General features: G+C 54.8%; 3 protein-coding genes across 11 annotated transcripts in view; 2 read left to right on the top strand and 1 right to left on the bottom strand.

Moving 5' to 3' along the window:
• LOC119856780 (RING finger protein 112-like) overlaps nt 1–26,031 on the bottom strand; it is a 110,009-nt gene that overhangs the window by 26,687 nt on the left and 57,291 nt on the right. The window lies entirely within an intron of this gene.
• The window catches only part of LOC119856777 (RING finger protein 112-like), an 81,942-nt gene that overhangs the window by 53,208 nt on the left and 2,703 nt on the right, over nt 1–26,031 (top strand). Inside the window, exons 1-11 of one of the 9 annotated variants that reach the window (XM_043517145.1) lie at nt 13,965–15,353; nt 17,011–17,276; nt 20,922–21,137; nt 21,552–21,689; nt 22,019–22,123; nt 22,336–22,386; nt 23,460–23,516; nt 24,255–24,342; nt 25,192–25,323; nt 25,478–25,608; nt 25,815–25,868. In XM_043517145.1, the coding sequence (XP_043373080.1) occupies nt 17,028–17,276; nt 20,922–21,137; nt 21,552–21,689; nt 22,019–22,123; nt 22,336–22,386; nt 23,460–23,516; nt 24,255–24,342; nt 25,192–25,323; nt 25,478–25,608; nt 25,815–25,868 (1,221 nt within the window). In that variant the 5' untranslated portion in view covers nt 13,965–15,353; nt 17,011–17,027. Of the gene's footprint in view, nt 1–13,964; nt 15,354–16,978; nt 17,277–20,921; nt 21,138–21,551; nt 21,690–22,018; nt 22,124–22,335; nt 22,387–23,459; nt 23,517–24,254; nt 24,343–25,191; nt 25,324–25,477; nt 25,609–25,814; nt 25,869–26,031 lie in introns of those variants that run through there. The other 8 variants (XM_043517144.1, XM_043517147.1, XM_043517146.1 and 5 more) reach the window with 8 other exon arrangements.
• LOC119856778 (serine protease 27-like) lies at nt 6,423–9,823 on the top strand. Its single transcript, XM_038404778.2, has 6 exons — nt 6,423–6,659; nt 7,312–7,338; nt 7,432–7,576; nt 7,891–8,162; nt 8,513–8,664; nt 9,188–9,823. Exons 1-6 carry the CDS (start codon nt 6,578–6,580, stop codon nt 9,455–9,457), a joined length of 948 nt encoding a protein of 315 aa, XP_038260706.1. The 5' UTR covers nt 6,423–6,577; the 3' UTR covers nt 9,458–9,823.

Here is a 26,031-nt window from a genome sequence, read left to right as displayed (position 1 = left end):
AGAGAAATGTGGTATTGTCCAAACCAACTTGACCACTTAGTATGGAATCAGGTAGTATGTGCTGGTTCGATTATTTCCAGCAATGAGTGCACCATAGTCCTGATGGCTGTGTGTAGATGTGTGTAATTTGGTCATGTGCTTGTGTAGTTGCACCCCCTAGTGTTATATTACAGGATCGTGTACATTCCCAGCAAAACACATCGTACCCCATATACAACACCCTAATCACTCCCCTTTTGCAACAGGTCACTGAGCCTCCTCTTCTGTGGCCACTGAGGAGGGGCACATCCAAATATCTTTCATGGACATACATTGCTCAACTTGATTATTGTCCAACTTACACTATTCAACCCTCCCTCTCTATCCCCCAATGGTTCCCAGTGAGCTAATCCCTTTCTCCTTACTCCCATAGGGCTCCTGGGGACCATCTTTGTTGCCGTCCTGTTCCAAAGTATCATGGTGACTATTACACAGGTGCTAAACCCACAGGTGGAGGATGTTATTTTCCATGCAGATGGGTATGTCTGGCAAGTGTGGATAAATATGGACTAGCTTCACGATTAAAAGCTGAAGGACATCGTCCCACCCATGTGTCCCTCATGACATTCATTAACATTGCTAGCTGAGTATATACACCTCCCCGCAGGTTAGCCTTCTGAAACCATCCCCCACCCACATTACCAGGTTTCCTGTCCATTGAGTTAACTGCCGGTTCACCTCTGCTGACCTGCTGTATCCTGTCACAATTGCAGACAGTTGCTGAGCCAGTAGTTCATTGATTTGTTGTTGAAGTTTCACATTTTGGCTTATCAGTTATTTGGTTACCCAACTGTCCCCCAGGGTCCATGCACCCAACCCTGTGTTTCCTGCTGCCCGCAAATCCCTTCTCCGGCGACGATTCCATGTGTATCCCCTCACCCACCAACTAAATTACTGCTTTAACCCTTCTATGTACGTATTGCAGTTGGAATGTACTCAGTCCACCCACCGTTCTTTGAGGTGTACCACCCATGTAATGGTCTGAAAGGACACATTGAAGAGTGCGGGTTGCACTTGCTTCCACAGAGGATTCCATACACTCACCCATCAGAGAGTATTTCCAGCTCCTGGCTGTGGCCGGCTTAAATTTGTATTTTTTTTTTTAGCTTGGCATTCATATTACCTGTAGGGTTACATTCTGCAAAATGGTGAAATTGTCATCGACCCAACATCCCAGGGGAGACTTTATGCCCACTCTGATAACCTCTGAGGATAGGACAAGAAGCAGTGGGCTTAAATTGCAGCAAGGGAGGTTTAGGTTGGACATTAGGAAACACTTCCTAGCTCTCAGGGTGATTAACCACTGGCATAAATTGCCTAGGGAGGTTGTGGAATCTCCATCACTGGAGATTTTTAAGAGCAGGTTAGACAAACACCTGTCAGGGATGGTCTTCTAAATAAGAGTCTTCTGATGAGTGCAGGGACTGGACTAGATGACCTCTTGAGGTCCCTCCCAGTCCTATGATTCTATGTACATAACTGCACGCTCAGGGATTTTTCTTTATGGAGGTACCATTATGATTACACATGGTAACATTACACCCTAATGTGGGACCCCATAACCCAAAGGTGGTTCATACCCTCTGAGAGACCAGAGGGTTATGTTTCTTGGGCCCTGTCTGACAAATCACTTTCATGGCATCACTGGACCAATGCTCTGGAACTACTCCATACAAAGCCAGTCAGGACTCTGGGAAAGCATGCCTCCTCTCTCTGACCATCCTGTGCCAGGGCAAGAAGCTTACACAGCTTTGACCTTCCTGGGTCTGACCTCAGAGCATTCAGCATCCCCTTCCACGCCATGCACTTCCCGCAACGAGTCTGCCCGGGTGGGGGTCTGGGGAAGACAGAGGGCCCTGCACCCCAACTCCACAGGCAGATGTGACTCTCAGCCAGCTGGTAAAAGTTTATAAGTTGACAGGAACACAGCGTAGAACAGACCTTGATATCACAGTCATCAGTGACTTCAGCCAAATCCATCTTGGGGAGTCCTGGACCAGGCAGCCTGGACTCCCCATCTTCCAGTCCCCCCAAGCAGACTTCCAGCTTCCAGTGACCCAACCTCCAACATCCCCATTGCTCCTCCTCCTTGTCTTTGCCTCACTTCCTGGTCATCACCTGATTGCATCCCCCTCATGGGTCTCAGGTTACGAAGGGCACTGGTCATAGCATAGGTGCAGGCAGCTGGAGCAGCCTCTCCTGCCCCAGAGGTCTCAGCCAAAGTCACACACCTCTATTCCCACCACCGTGGAACTGGTGCAGCACAGAGGGAAACTGAGGCACACACCGTATTCATGCAAAACAGTAAAACTCTCATAGGCTCAACAGTAAGACTCACACACAACATAACAAGGGAAAATCCCCACTTCGTCACATCTCTGCCCCCTTTGAGACCAAACTGAGTGAGGTCACTTTAGCCAGTGGCCTGGGGAAGTTCCACTCCCACCATACCTGGTAACACTTGAACTCTGTTTCTTCTCTTTTCTCATTGTGCTAAAACCCCCAACTAGTTAAGCAAAAGCAACACACCGTGTCTTTGTTCTTTAGTGTTCTTTAGATTAGTGTCACCCTTCTGCCAGGTAGAGCCAGCAGCAACAGGGGCCTCATTTAATAGCTAGAGGTTCCTTTTCAACAACACAACACAATACAAAACCGGCTCGAGCCCCCACCTGGTAACCTACGACAATTATACACCACCCCCTGGGTGTCTCTGAGAGGCAATACTTCCCCTCTCACGAGCACAGAGTCTGAGTGTCATAAAACCTTTTAATAAAAGGAGGGAAGTAACTCTGCATTAATTTGTGGAAACATTGCAACTAGGATTCATAAACATAAACCATGAGCAAAAGACCCACCCCCAAGTAAGTTGGGCAATGCCCTTTTCCCCTCAGGTTCTTAAGTCCAGCAACCCAAAAGTCCCTTTAACATGCCCGTCCCTTCTCTGCACCCCACTCACAGTTGCTGTCCTTGGCCAGTGCAGTCCCAGAGTTCAGAGGTTCAGCTACCGAGTTCACCTCCCACCTTGGATGGAAGTGGGGGGAGTAAGGAGGCACCTCACACACTCTGCTGCTCAAGCACTCACTAGTTGCCCCAATAGCTGATTGCCACCCCTGTCTGCCAGCTTCCCTGCTGGCCACTCACCAAGATATCTTCAGGGCCCCCCACTTCACACAGATCTCGGTGATTTCAGCTCTTAGTCAGGGAGCCCCACTGCTAGTGCACACTGGGTAGTCTCTTGCAATAGAGACACTGACCCAAAGAAGGTTTAATACTTAGACCTAAGTATCAGTGATTTTAGCTCTACAGCATGTAACAAAAAGAAAAGGAGTACTTGTGGCACCTTAGAGACTAACAAATTTATTAGAGCATAAGCTTTCGTGAGCTACAGCTCACTTCATCGGATGCATTTGGTGGAAAAAACAGAGGAGAGATTTATATACACACACACAGAGAACATGAAACAATGGGTTTATCATACACACTGTAAGGAGAGTGATCACTTAAGATAAGCCATCACCAACAGCAGGGGGGGGAAGGAGGAAAACCTTTCATGGTGACATGAAAGTCACCATGAAAGGTTTTCCTCCTTCCCCCCCCTGCTGTTGGTGATGGCTTATCTTAAGTGATCACTCTCCTTACAGTGTGTATGATAAACCCATTGTTTCATGTTCTCTGTGTGTGTGTATATAAATCTCTCCTCTGTTTTTTCCACCAAATGCATCCGATGAAGTGAGCTGTAGCTCACGAAAGCTTATGCTCTAATAAATTTGTTAGTCTCTAAGGTGCCACAAGTACTCCTTTTCTTTTTGCGAATACAGACTAACACGGCTGCTACTCTGAAGCATGTAACAAGACTCTCCATAGAGTCTAAATTATCTCTTTTATTATACCATGGAAAGAGAAAGGATCAAATGGTGTGTAAACCCCCAACCTACCAAGTACAAGTACAAGTCCCTGTCCTAGCTTCTGGAACCGCTATCACTGGGCGGGCCGTAGCGCCCCGGAGCTGCCCACACAGCAGGGACCCTGGTTTTCCTGAACTCCTGGAACCCAAACTGGGAGCGAGGATGTTGGGGAGCCATGAGCTGAGGGTGGGGGGCAGAACAAACTGTGTTTAGGGTCCCATCTGTTTGGGACTGTGACTGATGCAGCCTGAGGTACACGGCGGTGGAAGACGTTAAACTGCAAATATACGTCCCTAGTTCAAACGGCCCTTCCCGTCCCTTTCCTGCCCCCAGCAAACTTCCTTCCTTCAAACCTCGGCGCTGGCAGATGGGTACAGACTTGCCTGGCAAAGGCGCCCAGCACGGTTACAGCTTCCCAGACAACTGGGGGGCTAGAGCCAAAAGTTAAGAAATTGTAGCGAATCCCCTAAAATAAGGACCCGGCCCTTGTTGCTGCTGATGCTGATGGTAAAAGGGCGGCACGCACACAGCAAAAGTGTAACGCGCTTCCTAGAGTGCAAACGTAACAGGGTAAAGGAGGTTACCTCACCTAAACCAAGCTCCTTGCATCGCGGACCAATCCCTGGGCCCCCTCTTGGCGAATCGCTGTCCTTTTGCTTTGGCGGTGAAGGATACAGGGGCGTCCTTTTACCTTCTCCTTCTATCCAGCCCCCCAAAGTCTGTTTGGCCCCTGTCAAGGTTCCTTCCCCACTCTGAACTCTAGGGTATAGATGTGGGGACTCGCATGAAAGACCCCCTAAGCTTATTTCTACCAGCTTAGATTAAAACTTCCCCAAGGCACAAAGTCTTTGCCCTTGGATGAGGTAAAACGCTGCCACCACCAAGTGTTTTAGACAAAGAACAGGGAAAGGACCACGTGGAGGTCCTATTTCCTCAAAATATCCCCCAAGCCCTTACACCCCCTTTCCTGGGGAGGCTTGAGAATAAACAAGATGAGCACAAACCCCTTGGATTTTTAAGACCCAAAAAAACCAATCAGATTCTTAAAAATCAATACTTTATTAGAAGAACAAAAAAAGTTAAGAGAACAACTGTCTAAGATAAGAATGGATTACTAGATTACTTACTAACTTTACAGGAGTTGGAGGGCTTGCATCCTTGATCTGTTCCTGGCAAAGGTATCACACAGACACACAGACAAAGCCTTTCCCCCAACCCCGCAACCCTGAGATTTGAAAGTATCTTGTCCCCTTATTGGTCAGGTGCCAGCTAGGTTACTTGAGCTTCTTAACCCTTTACAGGTAAGAGGATTTTATAGCACTGTATACAGAAAGGTCATTACCCTTCCCTTTATATTTATGACAGGAAGCTATATAAGAAAAAGACCCAAAAATCGGGACTGTCCCTATAAAATCGGGACATCTGGGTCACCCTACCTCCCAGCAGCAGCCATGATCTGCTCCACAGCAGCTGGGGTCGCCTCCCGCTAGAGCCAGTCCTGCCACCCTCACAGTCTTCCACTGGCTCCGCAGCTAGTTATTAGCTATGGGATGGCAGAGATTAGAGGCTGCCCATCATTCTGGGTGCTGCAGAGACCCAGCCAACCAAGATCGGGGCCCCTGTCGCACCAGATGTTGCACAACCCCCCCAACTGAGATCGAGACCCTTGTTACGACAGGCCCTACACAGACCCCCCTGACTGAGAGTGGGGCCCCTGTCGTGCCAGGCCCCACACAGACCCCCCTGACTGAGATTGGGGACCCATTGTGCCAGGTGCTGCAGAGACTGACTGCGATCGCGGCTGGGATGTGTCAGCCAGGGCTGTGGGAGCAGGTGAGGGGGTGAAGTGTTGGGGGCAGAAGTGAAGGAGCCACGGCAGGGTAGAGGACAAAAGCTCAGTGGTGGCGGCGTGTTTCTATAGCCCCCCCCATGTACCATCCCCTCCACGCCCACTACCCCCTGCCACCAAACTGCTGTGGGGGCAGGAAATCTCTCTGGTGCCCCCGGTTGCTGGAGGCCAACGAGAGAGAGCATCAATGGGAGGCTGTTGCCTGCAATTGCTGCCAGGGAAAAGTGCTCCATAGGCAGGTCCCTGGAAGTGGTGGGGAGCAGGGGAGGTGCAGAAGAATGGGCCGGCTGGGGAGATCCTGACCCCAGAGCACTGGCCAGCCGTGGGCACTGAGCACCGGACAGAGGCCCAGCCCAACTACCTCCAGCAAAGGGACAGTCCCGGGTTAACCTGGGCAGGTGGCCACATGACTGGGGATGGCAGCACAGGGCAGGCCTTAGCCACATCCCTGATTTCTCCTCCCGTCGGGGATGGTCCAGCAAGGACCTGATCTCGGATAAGCTACCCAGAGGATGGGGGGAGGCGAGAGTCCATGAGCTTCTGCTTTCACATTCCTGTACATCAGAGATGTAAACAGGAAACCGCTGGGCTCCGAGTCAGAGAGCCATGGGACCGGAGATAAGGGCTTCTTGATGCACACGGCTGGCAGTCTGAAAGAAATCGCACCCCACACCCACGGGGGGGGCTCCAGCTGGGTTTATAACCCTTGGTTTATAAGCCTCAATGCCAGGGGCTGTCTTCTCTGCTGGCTGGAGGCTGGGCTGACTGTCCCGACCCAGGGCTCATGTGGGACCCGATCATGTGGGGGCTCTACTCCCAGCTGGCCATGCTGCTGCTGCTACTGGTGCCGCCGTCCCCAGCGCATGGTAAGAAGGACCAAGAGATCCAGAGAGATGCAGAGCCATGGGGAACAGACCAGAGGGGACAATCCTGCCCCTGGGCTGGGGGAATAGACTGGAGGGGATGATCCTGCCCCAGTGGACTGGCTTTGACCCTTTCCCAGGGCCTGGTGGTTTGTAAGTCTGGGGGCATGGGAGGAAAACAGATCCTGTGCAGACAGGGGCAGAAATGACAGTGCCGGCCCCCAGGTCCTGCTGTGCATGACGGGACCTTGATCCCCACCCCCCAGACACCCCTGCAGGGGCTGGCATGACCCCTCCAGCCACTCTGACTCACTCCCACAGGAGTCACAACCCCCAGCCCCCTTCCATTTCTTCTGTCCCAGTCCCCTGCCCTCAGGCTTGTCTGGGTGGAAAGAGCACATGTGGCCCTGAGAAAGCTGAGAGCAGCCCTCGTTCATCTCATGTCAATGTTCACTCTGAAACCTACTGACACATGGTAGCCACCTACAATTTGGGGTGCAGTATGGGGATTATGGGAGGAGTCATGGGACAGTGGGTGTGGCTTGTATTCCAGCCCTATTCTGCACTTTCCACCCTCATTTGGACCCTAATGCTGCTCCTGCCCCAAAGGCCCTGGCTCTGAAATGTCTCCCCAACATTTCTGTTCCCTCCACAGATGCTGAGGAGAGTCAAGACGAGCCAGGTAAAGAGTCAGAACTCCTGGGTTCTATCCTTAGTTCTGGCGGGGAGAGGTGTGCACCTTGACCTGTGTTAATATGGCGCCCGTTTTGTGCAGTGTTCAGCCATATCATAGGGGGGCAGGATGCCCAGAAAGGTCGATGGCCCTGGCAGGTCAGTGTGCAAAAATACGGAGACCACATCTGTGGAGGATCCCTCATCTCAGCCCAGTGGGTGGTGTCAGCTGCTCACTGCTTCAATCCGTGAGTAACTCTGGAAGGCGATCCCAGCCTACCCTTATTTGGCTTGCAGTGACATCTGTCTGTGGCCTCAGCCCCCTCAGTGTGGCTTGCAGTGACTTCCTGCTCTTGGTCAAAACATCCCCATGGTGCAGTGTGGCTGTTCCCCTGCTGCCCCCACCCCAGAGCTGGCTGCATCTTAGTTCTGGGCGAGGCATCGCGTTGCTGTGTGGCTGTTCCCCAGCCTCTCTTCTGCCCAAGAAGTGGCTGCATTTTTGTCTATGTTCAAAGTCTATCTTCCCCCCCTTGATTGGTATTTTCTGCCCTTCCTCTCCCAGCTCTCTCCCTGACTCTGTGTATCGCATGCACCTGGGAGAGTACCAGCTGTCCAACCCAACCGGGAGCTCCTACCCCGTGCATTGCATCGTCATCCATCCCGACTACAACCAGAACACGTCTGTCGCCGACATCGCCCTGGTGCAGCTGACGAAACCTGTCACCTTCACGGACACCATCCACTCCATCTCCCTGCCGGTCCCCTCCATCCCGTTCCCAGCAGGGGAAATGTGCTGGGTCACGGGCTGGGGCAGCATCGGATGGGGCTGTGGCGGTGAGGGGGGATTGTGATGGATCTAAGGGGTGATTGAGGGGGCTGCTATTCTGCCCCTATTCCCGGGGGTGGCTAATGCCTCCAGAGTCTGAGATGCCTTCCCTGGAGCTCTGAACACACAGGGCTGTGTAGCCACAAGAGCAAAACTGCACATGCGCGCGCGCGCACACACACACACACAAAGAATCTGTGACGTTTCTGTGCATTGTGAGTTGCAGACCCTAGACAGCGATGTAGCTCACGCGCTTGGCCAGTCCATTAGACTGGGAGAGGTTTTTCCCAGCACATCCCTGTCCTTTCCAGCTCTCTCGGCCTCCCACTATGCTCCCTCCCCGGCTCTCTCGTTCCAGATACACTGAAGCCGCCCAAGACCCTTCAGGAGCTGCAGGTTTCCCTCATCGCTGCATCGACCTGCAGAGAACACATGGGGAAATGCAGCCACCAGATCAAAGACGACATGCTGTGCACTGGGTCCAGAGGTGACCCTAGTGGCCCCTGCAAAGTGGGCTTCTTGGCTTAGGGGGGCAGCCCTGGGGCTCCTAGAAATTATCTGGCACATGGTTCTGTTTGCAAATATTGGCCCTTCCTCCCCCACTCTCAAAAAAGTCTCACGTGGGTGATGTTCTAATTTGATCTTCCTCCATGTCTCATTGATAGAGAAAGCAGCTCGCCCCGCAGCAGTGCATTCTGGGACATCTCACAAATCACCCTAGGATGGGGGGAAACTCTCTGAGCTCTGGCCCCGCGGAACTGAGAGGGTTAAATTTAACCTGAGCTTAATGCCAGAGAAAACAAACCTAACAAGGGTGGTAGCTCTGCCCCAGCACTGCAGCAGGACATGGCATGAGAGGGAAACGGGTGTTATTCCCAGCTCTGAGAGGGCAGTGGGGTCTGGTGGGTTAGAGCAGGGGTGGCTGGGAGCCAGGACTCCTGGGTTCTATCCCCACATCTGTTAGAGGAAAAACAGGAGCCTCTTTGTGGGAAGGCAGCCTCTCCGACTGTAATGTCCCTTTCTCTTGACCTAGGGTGACTCCGGGGGGCCTCTGGTCTGTCCAAGGAATGGCAACTTTGTCCTGGCTGGGATCGTCAGCTGGGGGATTAACTGCACAGCCTCCACACCCAGGCCAGAGGTGTACATCGGGGTCCCAGGCTATGTCAACTGGATCCAGAATGTCATGAGTAGCACTGGCCCCTCGGCCATCTCTCCTGTCCCATTGGAGTCCCTAAGCAATGGCTTAGTCGCGCCAGCTCTGGCTGCACCTCTCCTTGCTGGGCTCCTGCTGACGGGCCTGTGACCTGCCCCATTGCCAACCCCCCCAGCGCAGATAACATGGAAGCAGAACCCCCCTCCTGAGCATGAGCTGCAGAGAGAGCAGAGCTGGCAGCCCCCCACCAGCTGGGGTGTGTATAGACCCCCCTTAGCACTGGGTGCGGGCCCCATGTTGCTGGGGTCTGCAGAACGTGGCTGGGAGAGGCTGGTGGATGGAAGAACAGGGGTGCTATAGGGGTGGGGAGGGCAGGGGCGGGGGGTTATATCCAGCCCTTCCTGCAGCTCTGCAGCACCCCCTTGGGTGACTGGGAAGTCAACAGGGAAGGGCCCCGTAGCCACTCTGATCTCAGGACTTGTGCTCTGAAAATCGTCAATAAATCGGCTTTGCAAATTCTGTCTCCTCCTGGCAACAACCACGACCTGCCCTGTAGCAGCCGGTGTCACCTCCCACTAGGGCCAGTCCTGCCACCACCACAGCCTCCCACTGGCTCCGCGGCTTGGTATTAGCTGTGGGATGGCAGAGTACAGGCGCTGCCCATTGCGCCAGGTGCTGCACAGACCCCCCCGACCGAGATTGGGGACCTCATTGTGTCAGGCGCTGTACAGACACTGACCAAGATCAGGGCCCCTGGGCACAGACCTGCACCCTCCCAACTGAGATCAGTCCCTGCATCATGCTCGGCACTACACAGACCTCCTCCCCGACCAAAATCTGGGTCCCCATCATGCCAGGCACAGCACTGACTCCCCAGACCGAGTGTGACAAAGTGGGAATTTTCTGAAATATTTTTATGGTCCCTAGCTGTACCTCAGTTTCCCCTGCATGCCGCATTGTTATCCCGTGTGTGTGAAAGGACTGTTTGCTCTCAGGGCGGGCTAGAGACACCGCCCTGGTCTGCGCTGGGAAATTCGGTTGGTATCACTATGTCACTCAGGGGTGTGAAAAACCCACACACACCCCCGGGCAAGTTAAACTGACCTAACCGCTGGTGTTGCCAGCACTAGGTCATTGGGTGAATTCTCCCTTCATCCCAGCTACAGCCTCTCGGGGAGGTGGATTAACTATGCTGATGAGAGACCCCCTGCAGCATTTCAAGTGTAGACAAGCCCTGAGATGGGACTGGCGCCTCGCTGCTGGGCTGGGGAACTGGAATAGGACGGGCCGACCCCATCTCAGTGGAGAATCCACTGAGATGATGGGAAATCCAACCACTGGGCCATTGTCACCTGGCAACCAGCGCCCCAGCGGGAGATGGATTTGCCCACCTCTCAGCAGGGAAGATGAGAAGCACCCCCAGCTCTACAACAAAGGACTAGGGAGAGGTGAAGTGGGGGATAAGGGTTGGGTGCTGGAAGGAGTTGGGGCTCTCACCTGGGGACTGACCCAGGAGGTCAGATTGGGGTTCACTGCAGCTTGGCTGGTCTCTGGGCTGACCAGAATGGGCTGTGCTTGAATCTTCATCTCGCTGTGCTCCCTAAAGGGCCCTGTGCGCCGTGTGCCAGGTGACTAACAAACCGAACATAAGAACGGCCATACTGGGTCAGACCAAAGGTCCATCTAACCCAATTTCCTGTCTGCTGACAGTGGCCAATGCCAGGTGCCCCAGAGGGAATGAGCAGAACAGGGAATCATCAAGTGATCCATCCCCTGTCATCCATTCCCAGCTTCTGGCAAACGGAGGCTAGGGACACCATCCCTGCCCAACCTGGCTAATAGCCATTGATGGACCTATCCACCTTGAACTTCTCTAGTTCTTTTTTGAACCCTGTTACAGTCTTGGCCTTCACAACATCCTCTGGCAAGGAGTTCCACAGGTTGATGGTGTGATGTGTGAAAAACCCTAGTGTTTTGCTGAAGTGGATCATCCTAGACACTGTTCCAAAGCTGGGGCCGTAGCACCAATCCTGTGGTTCTGTGACAGATGGTGGCAGTGGTGGGATGCTGAATGTACAAGGAGTATTGTGACCTGCAGCAGTAAAACTAGGGTAGTCAAAGGAAACAGCAAGAGAATGGCATATAACCAGCTCCCTAAGAAGGATATCGCTGAACTGTGCAGGGAGGGAGAGGTGAGCTGGGGTGCGGTGGGTGAACACTGGGAATCTCAACAAGGCTACAGGCATTGTCTTTGGTGTAGGATCTAGGGCACCAATTGAGCTGGGGTTAGTGACTGGTGTTCTGGGGCTGCAACCAGCCTGACTGTGGTGTGATTTTTGGGACCATTCATCACTAAGTCCAGTTTGTCTGGGTGGCAAGATAGCCTGGAGAGGCTAAGGGGCCTGTCTGTGACCCCATGGTGAGACTGTCACATTTGTGACTGGCTTGGTGAAATTACACAACATACCACCACTTTGGGGTGTCTGCCCTGATTTTGACACTCTGCCCAGAGATAGGCACTCACAGTCATGAACCACACTGCACAGCATGACAACGGGATGAGCAAAGAATCCAGAATCCTGACTCTGCAAAACAGCTGCTCTAACCCCTAGCCCCCACTCCCCTCCCAGAGCTGGGGAAAGAACCCAGGAGTCCTGGCTCCCAACCCCCCCTGTTCTAACCAATGGACCCCACTTCCCTCCCATAGCTGTGGATAGAACCCAGGAGTCCTGACTCCCAGCCTCAATCTCATGCCATGTGTCCAGGGTAGGTAACGCTGGAGTTTTGCAGTGGGTGTATTACCTGTCTGATTCCAATTCCCCTGAGCAACTAGGGAGCGAAAAAAGAGAAGAGGAAGATATTAATGAGCGTGTGGGGGCTGGTGGGGGTGGTGACATCCACAGGCATTGCTGGGACCTGACAAGGAGTGTCAGTATCTCCACCCACAATTCCCCAAACTCCACCCATTGCCCCAGGACAGCCCTGCTGTCCTCAATGCCAGCCAAAATTCCTCACCTGCCCTGGGCATGTGCAATGGGAATGAGGCTGGCAGCCAGGACTCCTGGGTCCTATCCCAGCTGTGGGCAGGGAGGGAGATGGGATAAGGTGGTATCATTGGGGTTAGGGACAAGAGTTAACGTTGTCATAGGGCTAAGGTTATAATGGGGTCAGGGTTAAGAGTATCATTGGCGGAAGGTTCTCTTGGGGGTGAGGTTCTGGATTGAAATATGGCGTTTCTCTTTCTTTCTTTCTTTCTTTCTTTCTTTCTTTCTTTCTTTCTTTCTTTCTTTCTTTCCCACCTAGTGGCAGAACGAAGACAGGATGGTTTGTGTTAATTTAATTGGCCTATGCAAATAACACTTTTACCTTTAAGGGGCTGTGCCCATGAATTACAAGGGAACCCAGGTAATTCCAGCCTCATTGCATTCTGCCTCCCAGAATGAGCCCTGTGATTTCAATGGGACGCAGGGTTCTCTCTTTTCAGTTTCTGTTCCCCCTTCATAGCACCTCATCCCTAGCCCTATACCTACGATGATCTTTACCCCATGCTAACTGTATCCCTAATCCCTCCCATGAAATCCTTAATCTAACCTCCCTGGCAGTCTCACCCCCATAATAATCTCAGCCCTGCCTGCTCTTTCTTCACTCCTGAAGCACTTGAGACAGACATGCCCAAACTCTCCCTGCCTCGTGCTGGCCACGGGTGTCAGATCATGTAACTGAAAAGGGCGCGTGGCGTCTCTGAGGTCCAGCAGTTTATCATGGGTGTTGGCAGGTGTTTCTGTGGGGAACGATTTCAGAGCTAGGTAACGTAGGCTGTTGTGTTCCACATCTGATGGGGCGTCTGAAGACTGGACACCCGTGGAGACAGCCTCTCAGTACTGTCCCGATGACACAAGCTGGAGATTCACAGAGACAAATAAAACCCTAGAGAGTGCTCAGCAGAGGGGATCACCTGGGCTAAGATGCATTAGCTTGTGACTGGATAAGAGCAGAAGATTGGTCCATGTGGTTACTCTTTATGGGGAGGTGGTGGGTCTAACGAATGGTGAATCCCAGCTTTATGGGCTGGACAAACACTGGAAGAACTAACCATTGGGTGAGAAACCCTATCAGACAGGACAGTACCTTGCTAACAGAGGAGTGGGAGTGGGATCTAGTGGTTAGAGAAGGGGGGCTGGGAGCCAGGACTCCTGGGATCCTTGCTCATCCCCTTGTCATGCAGTCAGGCTCTCTGCAGACTCAGGCAGTGACGTTGTGTCAGTTACACTGGGTGCAGTTCACACCTCTCTGAGCTGCGGTTTCCGGCTCTCTGCAGACACAGGCAGACATTGCTGCTCTGATTGCCCTAAAAGGAGAAGAAGGAGCAGGATACTGCTCAAGTGACCAGTGAACTGGAGCAGTTTCATACCCAATGGCAGTGAAAGGCCCAAAAAAGGAAATGCTCCTGGAGCTCTCTACAGCTGTCAGCTTCAAAACAACCTCTGGTGACAGCAAGGTCCTCACTGAGAAAACTGCAATGTGACTCTGCAGCTATCACCCAGCCACCCCACCCCAGCATCAGGGGCTGCTCAGTGCTGTTTGTACGTCCCCTGAGAAGCATTGCAACGGGGCAGGGCTTTTTGAGGGCTTTGTTTGCTATCTTGTTTTGCAGCCAGTATGAATTCTGATAACTCGTTTGTTTCTTGGAAAGAGCAGTTTCCATACTGCTTTCAGTTTCCTGTGTGAGACAGGAAACAGACCCGTGGAGGGTGTTACAGCAAGCTACTGATATACAACAATGAAACCTGACAGCTCTCACCGATGGCCCTGCAGCTCTTCATAGTATGATCGCTGCCCTCTGGCCTCAAAGTCTGGGATCCACAGCGAAGACATTGGGATGTTGAGGAGTGAGGTGCCCTCAGCAGGGATCAGAGTTAGCACCACATTGTGGATTGGGGCCAGCTTGCACCCTCTCACAGCTGATGTGTCAGGCTCTCTGCAAACCCAGGGAGAGTTTAAGGAGTGGTTCGCCCTACATTTAAAGCCCATTAAACACAGGGAGACACGATTCCCTGGCGTCGCCCTGGGGTAACAGTCACATGCAGAGCGAGCCAGGGAGCTCAATGTAGGGCATCCGGACTGGCTGGAGATGAAGCCAGGATGAGTTGTTAGCTCCTTCCCTGCCCAGACATCACTGCCAGTGTGTCCCTAAGGAGCAGCAGGTCGGCAGGCTGCTCTGAGATCCCTACTCTGGGCAGGGACCCTTCATTCCTCAGCTCCCCCAACGGGCCCTTTGACCGGGTCTGGTGGAAACGCATGTGCTTTAATGGGCACTGGAAGTGCTGGAGTTGTGACTCCCCTGGACCTAAACAGTTTGGCCAGAGCCCTAGCGGAGAGAAAGCTCCTCGTCAGCTCGACACCTTCAGGAAGTCACCACTACTTCTCCCTCCGGAGATAACACCCCAGCAGCTGCGTCTTCTCAGAAATGAGGGATATCTAGAACTGAAACAAAAACCCTCAGCAAATATTCAACTCTCCCAGTGCTGGGTAACAGTCACCCAGAACCCGGGGCTGAGATGCAGTCACCTCTGGGGCAGGGCAGGTGGGGTACAGCTATGCATAATGTTGCACAGGGATGGCTCGCCCAGCACTGAGCTGCAGCCACCTCTGGGATAGAGCAGCTGGGGAACAGCCGCACATAACACCACACTGAGATGGCTCACAACTGTGAAAATGTAAATCAGTAAAAACTGAGAGAAAATATGCTTCAAAATCCATCAGAATTATAAGACAAGTAAAAATCAGATTCTGCCAAACTGTGCCAGGCCTTGCCATGGCGGCATTTCCCAACAGACACATGCCAGGATGTCGACTCGTCGTTCCAACGGTCACTGTTTTCCACAGGAAGCTGATACGTTTGGGAGGCAAATGTCACAGTCTGGAAAAATCCCGGTTTCAAGTCCAAAAACCGCTTGGATGGGAAATTTCTGCCCCACCCCTTCACTGGCTGTTTTGCAGCTAGTCTGAGCTTGGAGCCGGGCAGTGAGGACAGGTGCAAGGTATTGTGAGTAGCGCCTTGTTTGGGGGTCTCAAGTGGGTGATTCCAGCTGTGTAAGGAGTTTTGGGGGTGTAAGGCGGGGGGCAGGGCTGGGCTAGCAGGGGGCTGCAGGTCGGGAGTGAGGGGCACCGGCAGGGCTGGGGGGGCAGGGCTGGGCTAGCAGGGGGCTGCGGGTCGGGAGTGAGGGGCACCGGCAGGGCTGGTGGGGCAGGACTGGGTTAGCAGGGGGCTGCGGGTCGGGAGTGAGGGGCACTGGCGGAGCTGGGGGAGGCAGGGCTGGGCTGGCAGGGGGCTGCGGGTCGGGAGTGAGGGGCACCGGCAGGGCTGGGGGGGCAGGGCTGGGCTAGCAGGGGGCTGCGGGTCGGGAGTGAGGGGCACCGGCAGGGCTGGTGGGGCAGGACTGGGTTAGCAGGGGGCTGCGGGTCGGGAGTGAGGGGCACTTGCGGAGCTGGGGGAGGCAGGGCTGGGCTGGCAGGGGGCTGCGGGTCGGGAGTGAGGGGCACCGGCAGGGCTGGGGGGCAGGGCTGGGCTAACGGGGGGCTGCGGGTCATGAGTGAGGGGCACCGGCAGGGCTGGGGGGGGCAGGGCTGGGCTAGCAGGGGGCTGCGGGTCGGGAGTGAGGGGCACCGGCAGGGCTGGGGGGCAGGGCTGGGCTAGCAGGGGGCTGCGGGTTGGGATTGAGGGGCACCGGCAGGGCTGGGGGAGGCAGGGCTGGGCTAGCGGGGGGCTGCGGGTCATGAGTGAGGGGCACCGGCAGGGCTGGGGGGGGCAGGGCTGGGCTGGCAGGGGGCTGTGGGTCGGGAGTGAGGGGCACTGGCGGAGCTGGGGGAGGCAGGGCTGCGGGTCGGGAGTGAGGGGCACCGGCAGGGCTGAGGGGGGCAGGGCTGGGCTAGCAGGGGGCTGCAGGTCGGGAGTGAGGGGCACCGGCAGGGCTGGGGGGGGCAGGGCTGGGCTGGCAGGGGGCTGCGGGTCGGAAGTGAGGGGCACCGGCAGAGCTGAGTGGGAAACCCAAGGGTGGGCTAGCAGTGGGCTGTGATTCGGCAGTGAGGGGCACCAGCAGAGCTAGGGGGTCAGGGCTGGGCTGGCAGGGGGTGGGGGTCGGGAGTGAGGGGCACTGGCAGAGCTGGGAGGGTAGCCCAGGGCTGGGCTAGCACGGGCTGTGGGTCAGACATCAGGGCACTGGCATGGTTTGCTCTGGCCAGATGCAGTTTGCCCAGATGCCCCAGTGCCCTGTAAGCGGGGGTGGGGTGGCGAATTCAGGAGGCCCAAGGCAGCCCCCCTCTAATAAGAACAGAACCAACTGCAGCTGGCGTTTCCAAGGCCCCTTGGCCGGCTCGTACAGTCTCACCCCACAGCTGAACCCACATCCTGGTGGGTCGGGTGCTTTTAGAGGGCTGAACTGGGAGGTGGGGGGAGGCAGCAATGACTGTATCATTCCCTGAACTCCCGAGGAATCCCAAAACCCCAGGAGCAGAGAGAAACTTTCCAACCCTGCCCCAAAATGGGAGTGGCCAGCGCACAACAGCCGAATGGAAACTTTACCCAGCAAAGTGGTGAAAACTAACAATAGAGCCCAGGAGTTCTGGCTCCCAGCCCCTCTGCGCTAGCGTATTACCCCTGGTGTTCCCAAGTGCTAGCTCCTGACCCAGTGGATCTCCCCAAGCCTGCAGGATCAGGGGGATGGAGCAACTCCGGGAGGACGTCACCTGCTCCATCTGTTTGGACGTCTTGAATGACCCCGTCTCCATCGAGTGTGGCCACAACTTCTGCCGGGGCTGCCTCTCGACTCACTGGAGCCAGATCTCAGCCCAGGGGCACTGCTGCCTGGAGTGCTGGGCTCCCTGCTCCAGGGATAGGATGATCCCAGATGCACGTCTCAGAAACCAGGTGGAGAAACTCACCGAGCACCTGCGGGAAGAGCCAGAGCCAGTGAGACCAGACAGGCCAGATAAGGGGGATGCTGGGCCCAATCCAGCCCCAGGGCAGGCACTGCCTGGCTCAGGGGAGCAGGGAATGGGACATGGGGCCTTTTCCCCTTTAGGGGGTGCCAGCCCTGATCTGGCCCCAGAGTGGGGACTGGCGGGCTCAGGGGGTGGGGAATGGGACACACAGACTCAGACTCGTAGGCCAGAAGGGACAGATTGTGATCATTTTCATCTAGTCTGACCTTCTGCACGCTGCAGGGCACAGAACCTCACCCACTCCTGTAATAGACCCATAACCTCTGGCTAGTCACTGACGTCCTCCAGTCGTGGTTTAAGGACTTCAAGTTACAAAGACTCCACCATTTACACTAGATCAAATCTGCAAATGACCCGTGCCCCGTGCTGCAGAGGAAGGCGAAACCCCCACAGGTCTCTGCCAGTCTGACCTGGGGGAAATTCCTTTCCATCCACAAATATGGTGATCAATTAGACCCTCAGCATGTGGGCAAGCCAGCCAGACACCTGGGTGTCTCTAGTAACATAGAGCCCTTCTCATCTAGTGTCCCATCACCGCCCATTGGGGATATTTGCTACTAGCACTCGCATTTGGGCTACATGCCATGGTAGGCAGTCTTATCAGACCATCTCATCCAAAACTTATCAAGCTCAGTCGAGAAGCCTTCAGAGCTGGGTGTCTGAAGAGCGGTGGCTGCTGGCCGGGATCCCAGCTCTGAAGGCAGAACCACCGCCAGCAGCAACGCAGACATAAGGGTGGCCTGGTATGGTATTGCCACCCCTACTTCTGCCCTGCTGCTGGCAAGACGCTACCTTCAGAGCTGGGTGCCCGGCCACCAGCCGCTGCTCTCCAGCCGCCCAGCTCTGAAGGCAGTGCAGAATTCAGGGTGGCAATACTTTGACCCACCTAAAATAACCTTGCGACCCCTCCCTCCTTCCCCTGCAACTCCCTTTTTGGTCAGGACTCCCAGTTTGGGAAATGCTGTTTTCCCCATGAAATCTGTATAGTTTGGGGTAAAAGCACACAAAAAATCAAATTACACGGGGGGGGAGACCAGCTTTCACCATCTGGGAGGCGTTTTTCATGGCCGTGAATTTGGTAGACCCTAGATATTACCCCTGACTTTTGCAGATTAATTAGAAATGCTTGCTATTGGACTTGCAATTTCATGTGCCAGTTTCTTTAATATTCATGGATGGAGATGATCCGGCCCCCCAGTTTGGTTCCATTAAGCTGCTTGAATCTGGCTTCCATTTCAGCCAATTCAGTGACAATTTCTACTCCCATATTCTTGTTCTCATTAGCCATCTTGCCACAAGCTTCTCCTTATGCTACTTAAAAACTGAGGCCATGTCTATATCTTTGGGTGTTGGCCCATGCAGCCTGTATCTTTTATCTCCACCCCATCCTCAGCGCTTAGCGGTCCCACTTCTTTTTTCCTTGTTTTCTTTTTCTTTATGAGGCTAAAAAACTTTTTCCTGTTGGTTTTAATTTTTTTGCAACCTCAAATTCTGCTTGGCCTTTGACAGTTCTCATTTTTTCCCTACACAGATTCCTCCCAGTTTCTATTCCTTGTAGGCTTTCTGCTTTCACTTAATCACCTCTTTGAGATCCTTGTTCATCCAGTTTGGTCAGCAACCCTTCCCTATGGGCTTTTTCCTGAATGCAGACTCCAGAGAGTTCCTGCATCTTTGACAAGCCCCTTCCATATCCCGAACCTTAAACTTTGCAGACCAGGTCACTTCCCTACCTAATTCCCTTAATTTTTTGCAGTTTGCCCTTTTGAAATCCAGGATCCCCAGTTGACGACCTGTTTTGGTTTATCCTTCCATTTAGTTAAACTGAATTAGCTCAAAGAAAAGGAGTACTTGTGGCACCTTAGAGACTAACAAATTTATTAGAGCATAAGCTTTCGTGAGCTACAGCTCACTTCATCGGATGCATTTGGTGGAAAAAACAGAGGGGAGATACATTTTTCCACCAAATGCATCCGATGAAGTGAGCTGTAGCTCACGAAAGCTTATGCTCAAATAAATTTGTTAGTCTCTAAGGTGCCACAAGTCCTCCTTTTCTTTTTGAGAATACAGACTAACACGGCTGCTACTCTGAAACCTGAATTAGCTCATAGTCACTCGAACCAAGGCTGTCCTCTACAGCCAGTTCTTCAGTGCGGTCCTCACTACTTACTAATGCTAAATCTAAACTGGTATCACCTCTTCTTGCTTCGTGACTGGTGAAAAAAATCTCTCAGCTCTGTCACCTCCAGGATTATCTGAGCCCTGCCATGATGAGCAGCACTTCTCCAATCTCTGTCTGGAAAATTTAAGTCTATTTCATTCAAACTATGAAAGGGGTCTCTATCCATATCCAAATCGGAACTTGGGGGTCTGTAACAGACCCCAAGCACTATCCCGGGGAGCCTCTCATAACTTTCTTCTCCACAGTGATTTTGACCCAAACAGATTCTGTTTTACCCATTTCATCCCTTCTCATTTCTTTCCACTCCACCTCGTCATTAACACACAATGCTACTCCACCACCTCTGCCTTTTTTCTTTCTTTCCTGTACCCTGGTCGTAGCTGCTTCTGCCCCATATGTCTGGTTTCCCGTCCCACACCCGTTCTAGCTTCTTCCCTTTTGTCACCCCGGCTCCTCACATTGCTGGGCAGACACCTCACTGCTTCCACTTGGCTTTGCTGCCGATATTGGCCACCTGACTCTCAGTGTCGGTGCCCTTGGCACGATCGTTCCTCTTCTCATCCATTCTCCTGCCCTCTGTGGTTCCTTTCTCAATTGCTGTGTCCTCTCCTATGTGATTTGCCTCCCGCTCGGTGTGAGAATCAGGCCTGGAGATTCCATGAGCATCTCCCAGGGTTCCTAGTTTAAAGCCCTTTTCATCAGCTGTGCCAACCTCCATCCCGGAAGTCTATCTCCCTGTTCAGGTGGTATCCTTCCCATGAGACCAGTCCTCTGTCTGTGAACGCTTCTCAGTGGTCAAATATCCCCAAGCCCTCCTTAGTCCCACTGCCTGAGCCACCTGTTGATCATCAGCATCTTGTCTCGCCTTCGGTCTCCTCTAGGGACTGGTAGAATCCCACTGAAGATCCCCTGAACCTCCATTTCTTTACACGTCTCCCCCAGCCTGGCACAGTCTCCCTTGATGTGTCCCAACAAGAATATAGCGGCTTTCCCCTCCAGGGAGTGCTGCCTCTGATCAGGCCCCAGGGCAGGTGACTGGCTGGCTCAGGGGGATACAATGGGCAAGGCTGCCCAGAGGATTCAGGGGGCCTGGGGCAAAGCAATTTCGGGGGCCCTTTAATTAATTAAGCACCTTTTTAATTTTTACTCACCCGGCGACGCTCCGAGTCTTTGGCGGCACTTCAGACCCGCCGCCAAAATGCCGCCGAAGACCCGGAGCGTCAGCCCGTCAGTTAAAGCACCACCGGGTGAGTAATATATTCTCGTGGGGGCCCCTGCGGGGCCCAGGGCCTGGGGCAAATTGCCCCATTTCCCCCCCCCCACCCCCTCTGGGCGGCCCTGACAATTGGGCACAGGGCTCTGATCCAGCAGGGAGCAGGGGACTGGCTGGCTCAGGGGTGGGGTCCCAGCTCTGACCCTGCTCTCTCCCTGCAGCAGGGGCCAGGGGCTCAGCCAGAGCCGGGGCGCCCGGTGCAGCTGGTGTGTCTGGACGAGGAAGAGAACCTGATCCTGGATGAGGAGGCCCTGAGCCGCTGCCTGGAGCAGGGTGGGGTGGGGGACGCCCCCGTCTGCCTGGTGTCCATCATTGGGGTGAAGCGCCAGGGTAAATCCTTCCTGCTGAACTACCTGCTGCGCCGGCTCCGGAGCCCGGTGAGTGTAAACGGGAACAGGAGTGAGCTGGGGTGTGAGCGGCCCCATCCTGCCCCCTACTGGAGGGCTCAGAGCTGCACATGTGTGTGTGAGTACACACACCTCATTGCACGTCTGTCAGCCTGTCTGCCTGGAACTCTGTCTGGTAATATTGTCTGTCTGTCTGTCTGAACCCGAGCACGTCTGTCTTTCCGTCTGTGTGTCTGTTTGGATTGCAGCGTGTCTGCGTCTCTCTGACTGTTTATCTGTCAGAATCTGAGCACGCCCATCACCCTGTGTTCCTCCCTGCCCCACTCTAGTACAATTAACCCCTAGCCCCCACCCAGGGCTTACAGTCTGGAGGTGTGGGGGGACCAGTCACTCTTCTCCTCCACCCTGCACTGTCCCCTGTCCCTCCATGTTCCTTTCCGGCAGGACACAAGGGATGGGTCATGGATGGGCCAGGAGGATGAGCCCCTGGAGGGGTTTGAGTGGCGCCGGGACACAAATCGAGTCACCAAGGGGGTGTGGGCGTGGAGTCAGCCCTTCTGGGTCCCCACCCAGAGGGGCCAGGTGAGTGGGGGTCATTGGGGGTGCACAGGGAAGGGGGAAGGAGACATGGGGGCGCTGGGCGAAGGAAAAGGGGAAACAGGGTGGAGGGCTGGGAACAGGGGGAATGGGGGAAATAGGGAAGGCTGGACACATGGGGAAGGAGGCCTCAGGGGAGAGATAATGGGGGGAATGGAGAAGAGCAAGAGGAGGGAGCTAACACTGTGATGGGTGAGAACGAGATGCCAGGGGCCATGGGGGCTGAGCAAGGGGCAGGCTCTGGGGGCGGAGCGGCCGTGGGTGGCTGGACAAAGCAGGGAGCTGACCTGGGGCTCTCACTCTTGGCCCCCCAGGTGGCCGTGCTGCTGGTGGACACCGAGGGCTCCATGGACATTGAGAGGAACAAGGAGACCAGCATCAAACTCTCCGCCTTGTCCATGCTGCTCAGCTCCTACCAGGTTGGGGGGCTCCCCGGGGGGGACGATGTGCTGCAGAGCACAGTTTGGGGGCTCAGTAGGTGACATTTCCCCAGGCAGTCAGGGCTGGACCCGATGCCCTCTGCGGCACTAGGGGGCGCTGCGCTCGGGGTGGGTGGCGTGGCTGGGAAGTGGCGTGGGGCGGCCGTCCCTGCTCGTTGCTGTACCTGTGTCTGTCTCCTGATTTTTTGCAGATACTGAATATTTCGAATGAGGTGAACGACGCAGATCTTGAATACCTGGAGGTGAGGCCAGGCAACCTGACACAAAACGTAGCTGGGCCAGGTTCTCCCATTAGCCCCACAGGGTTTATTATCCCTCCCCATAGCTCCTGTGGGGAAACTGAGGCCCAGATAAAGAAACGGACTCTCCCACAGTCACGTGGGCCTCTTGATTCAGCACTGTCACCACATGGCCCAGCCTGGCTCTCTGTCCCCAGGTATCCAGCTCGGCCCCAGGGTCAAAGTTAGGACCCCTCCCTCCCCTGAAGCCCAGCTCCGCCATCGGTGGGAAGTCTGCTGGGGCCAAGGCCTTGGGCAGTCACTCTGCCCCCTGATCTGCTCTGCTCTTACCCAGCCCCAGCTCCGCCGCGTTGAGCCCCTGGCCCTCGCACCCTTAGTGACATCACTGCCACCTGCGACATACTGTGTGTCCTGCCCCTGCAGCGCATTCTGGGGGGATTCCCTGTGCTGGGGAAGGCGTTGGCTCTGGGAGGGTTTTTATCTGTCCACACTGCCCTGGGTCCAGTGCGGGGCAGAAACCTGATTAACGTGGAGCTACAGCAGTCCAGGGAGAGCTCGAGTAATCGCCACGTGGCCGAGATTGTTCGAGGCGCGAACAGAGCCGTGGTGTCACCGCCGGGGCTGTGCAAACAGTGCTGGTGGCGTCTGTCAGCCTGAGGCAATGGGGGTTTTGTGGGTTGGAGGGTACACAGGAACCCCTCAGGGAAAAGACCTCACATTGGGCTCACTGACCCACCCCCCACCTCCACGGGGCGCCCTGGCGTGAAGGAGGGAACCCTGGAACAAGACTTGCTCCTCTGTGGGGCATAGGATGTGGAGGATCCCACAGCTGCCCCCACCACCCTCTTAGCCGGATGCATCCAACTTCTCTTTCCACCCCGTGGGAAATATCTCCCATCTCTCTCCAGCTTGCGCTCGCTGGGCCTCGCTCTCTGCGATGGGCGGAGGGAGCGGCTCAGATGGGGATGGGGAGGGCGATCAGGCCCCTTTCTGTTCACCTGCAGGATGACCCCTCAGTGTAAATGCCTCCCATTGCCCCAGACTCGTCCCCCACCCCCGTTCTCTTTGCTCTGCAGATATTTGTGCATGTGGCCGAAGAGGTGGGAAAAGCGTTCGGACTGGAGCCCATTCAGGTGAGACGGCTTCCGCCATCATCACTCGTCCTGTCCCGTGTATCCCCACCCGGCACCCTCTCCCCTGCGGGCATTGTGATAGGGACGTTATGGGTAACTCCGTGGCTGCGGCTGACAATACTTAGTAACACAGCACCACCCCATATTCACCGTGAGGGGGGCCTCCGTCATGCCGCTGGCCAAGATCCGTGAGAAGAGCGACCTGCCTTTGTACGCAGGTCTCTTCAGCTACCTGCCAGCTCCCCTGTCTTGTAGACGCCCTTTAGGGTCATTTCTGCCACTACAGGACATGACAGTGGAATCGGCTCGGTGCAACGAGTGCTCAGCGATGACCGTCATTAATCACTGACCCAACCATTGGTCCACCACATTTTGAGCTGCCAAGGCACCTGAGCTGGTTCCTAACAGGACAGGGCACTTGTCTCTTCAGATGGGGTTTCTCTGATGACCAGGGTTGTAGCTGTGGTCAACTTCAGGCTATGTCGCATATCCTTGACGAGTGGCCACTGATTTTGAGGGTGGGCTACTGGCTCTCCACCTGGCTGATGACAATGCTATCAAATGGCAGGGTACTTTGAGCATATGCTGAAGACCCCTCCTCCACTCCACAGCATGCTCCTGCCCCATGCACCCCCTGCCCCATTCTCTAGGGGCTGAGGTTTTCCCTCCAGATATCAACCTTCTCCCCAAACCAGCATCCTCCCAGAGACCCTCACTCCCCTCCTGTCTCCCCTGCAGCACCTAGACCTGCTGGTGCGGGATTGGAGCAACTCCCCAGTCCTTGGAGCCGAGGGTGGGGAGCAGCATCTGAGACACATCAGACAGGTGACTGTGGGAATCAGAGACAGGAGGAATGGGACATGGGGCCTTTCCCCTCTAAGGGATGATGGCTCCAGTGTTTCCAACCTGGGGGAGGTGAGACCGCAGGGAGGTTGTGTGATGGGGGAGGTCACAAGTACAAGGCTGGAGTTAGGGTGTGGCAAGCAGAATATTTGTCCAGGGCCCCGCACCACAAGGGACCCTGCAAAGCTAAATTACATGCTTCAGCCCTGGATGTCCGGGGCTCAGGCATCGGCGTCAGCCCATGGCGGCCGGAGCTGAAGTCCGAGTTGAAGGTGGAAGTCACCATTTTTTTCAAGTACGGGGTCCAAATTGTCTTTTAAGGCCAAAGGGGGTCACCAGCACAACAAGGCTGAGAAACACTGTGCGTGCGTTTAGCCGCTGACGTCTTCAAAGAATCCATCCGCACGGAGCAACCTCCAGCCAGGGGCTGCAGACGCAAAGCTGGACTTTCCCTGCAATTGCTGCTCCAGGCCAGGCACCTGTTGCTGCCCTACACTCAATGAGCCCAGGCAGCATGGAGGAGGAAGCAGCTTGAATGCAAAGGGGAGGGGAGAAAAGCCAGGCCAGGGAGAGTGAAAGGAGCAGGGTGGGACAAGGATTCTGCAGAGACTGGGACCTGGAGTGGGGAAGACAGGGACTTGGAGCTGGGAGACTGGGACTGACAGCCACTCCTTTTGCTTCCTGCCATCCCCTGCCTTGGCACTGTCCCCCTTCCAACGTCTACCACAAACTAGGCTGGGCCCCTCCAGACCCTATCTGACTGCCTGGCAGGTCTGGCTAATGTTAACACAGGTGTTTGTGTGTCAGTGTAACGATTGTCCCTGACTCTGGCAGATGCTGAAGGCGAGGTCCCCTTGCAAACACCCCAAGGCCCTGGAAGCGCTGAGCAGAAACAGCAGCCGCTGTTACCTGATGCCCTTCCCTGGCGAGCGGATCACGATGGGGAGCAAGGGAAGGCTGAGAGGTAACGGACCCAGGATTACAGCTCTAAACCCCCTGCCCTGTGTAGAGCAATGTGACTGGGTCGCTGATCATGCCCGTGCGTGGCAGGTAGAGAGAAGGAGGATCAGACAGGCCCTGTATTCCCCCACCATTGTCCATCTCTCTCCCCTTTGCAGACATGGGTGAGAATTTCCGGGAGAGCCTGAGGGACTATGTCACCACCCTGGTGGGCTCGGCCAGTCAACATGTCCAGATGGACCGGCATGGGGAGATGCTCACCGGGACACAGCTCGCTGCCAAGATAAAGGTGGGGACCAGCCAGCTGTGCTGGAGGGAGCAGGAAGGGGATGCTCTCTCCTTGCAGTCAGTGATGACGCCAATACCCCCAATTCCCCAGCTGCCCCACCCCAGAGGTGGCTGCATCTCAGCGCCAGGCAAGCCATCCACATGTTCCCAGCCTTTCTACGCCCTGTGGAGTCTGTGATGTGATGATTTCTTTTGGTTCCTTTGCAGAATTTATCTGATGTGATGAAGAAACATCGCTCCGGCTTCTCCTCTCCCTGTCAGGTACCGTCTCTGTCTCTGACCTGATCATGGGGTGTGTCCCCTCACCCATCCATACCAGGGCTGGGGAGCTGTTGGGAACTGGAGCCATCCTGCTGGGGGTGACTGGGAAAGAGTCTGGGTGAAATCTCATGTTCTTGGACTCCGGAGTAGAAGAATTTGACTA

This window comes from Dermochelys coriacea, chromosome 6 (assembly GCF_009764565.3).
Source record: "Dermochelys coriacea isolate rDerCor1 chromosome 6, rDerCor1.pri.v4, whole genome shotgun sequence".
Taxonomy (NCBI): Eukaryota; Metazoa; Chordata; order Testudines; family Dermochelyidae; genus Dermochelys; species Dermochelys coriacea.
Note: the sequence above shows the minus strand (reverse complement) of the source record. Positions and strands in the feature narration are given on the sequence as shown.

Excerpts from the sequence above, each read along its gene's own strand:
- LOC119856778 (XM_038404778.2), top strand. The coding sequence starts at position 6,578 with ATGTGGGACCCGATCATGTGGGGGCTCTACTCCCAGCTGGCCATGCTG. Across the intron at positions 7,339-7,431 it reads GGAGAGTCAAGACGAGCCAG|TGTTCAGCCATATCATAGGG; the intron begins GTAAAGAGTCAG and ends CGTTTTGTGCAG. Across the intron at positions 7,577-7,890 it reads GCTGCTCACTGCTTCAATCC|CTCTCTCCCTGACTCTGTGT; the intron begins GTGAGTAACTCT and ends TTCCTCTCCCAG.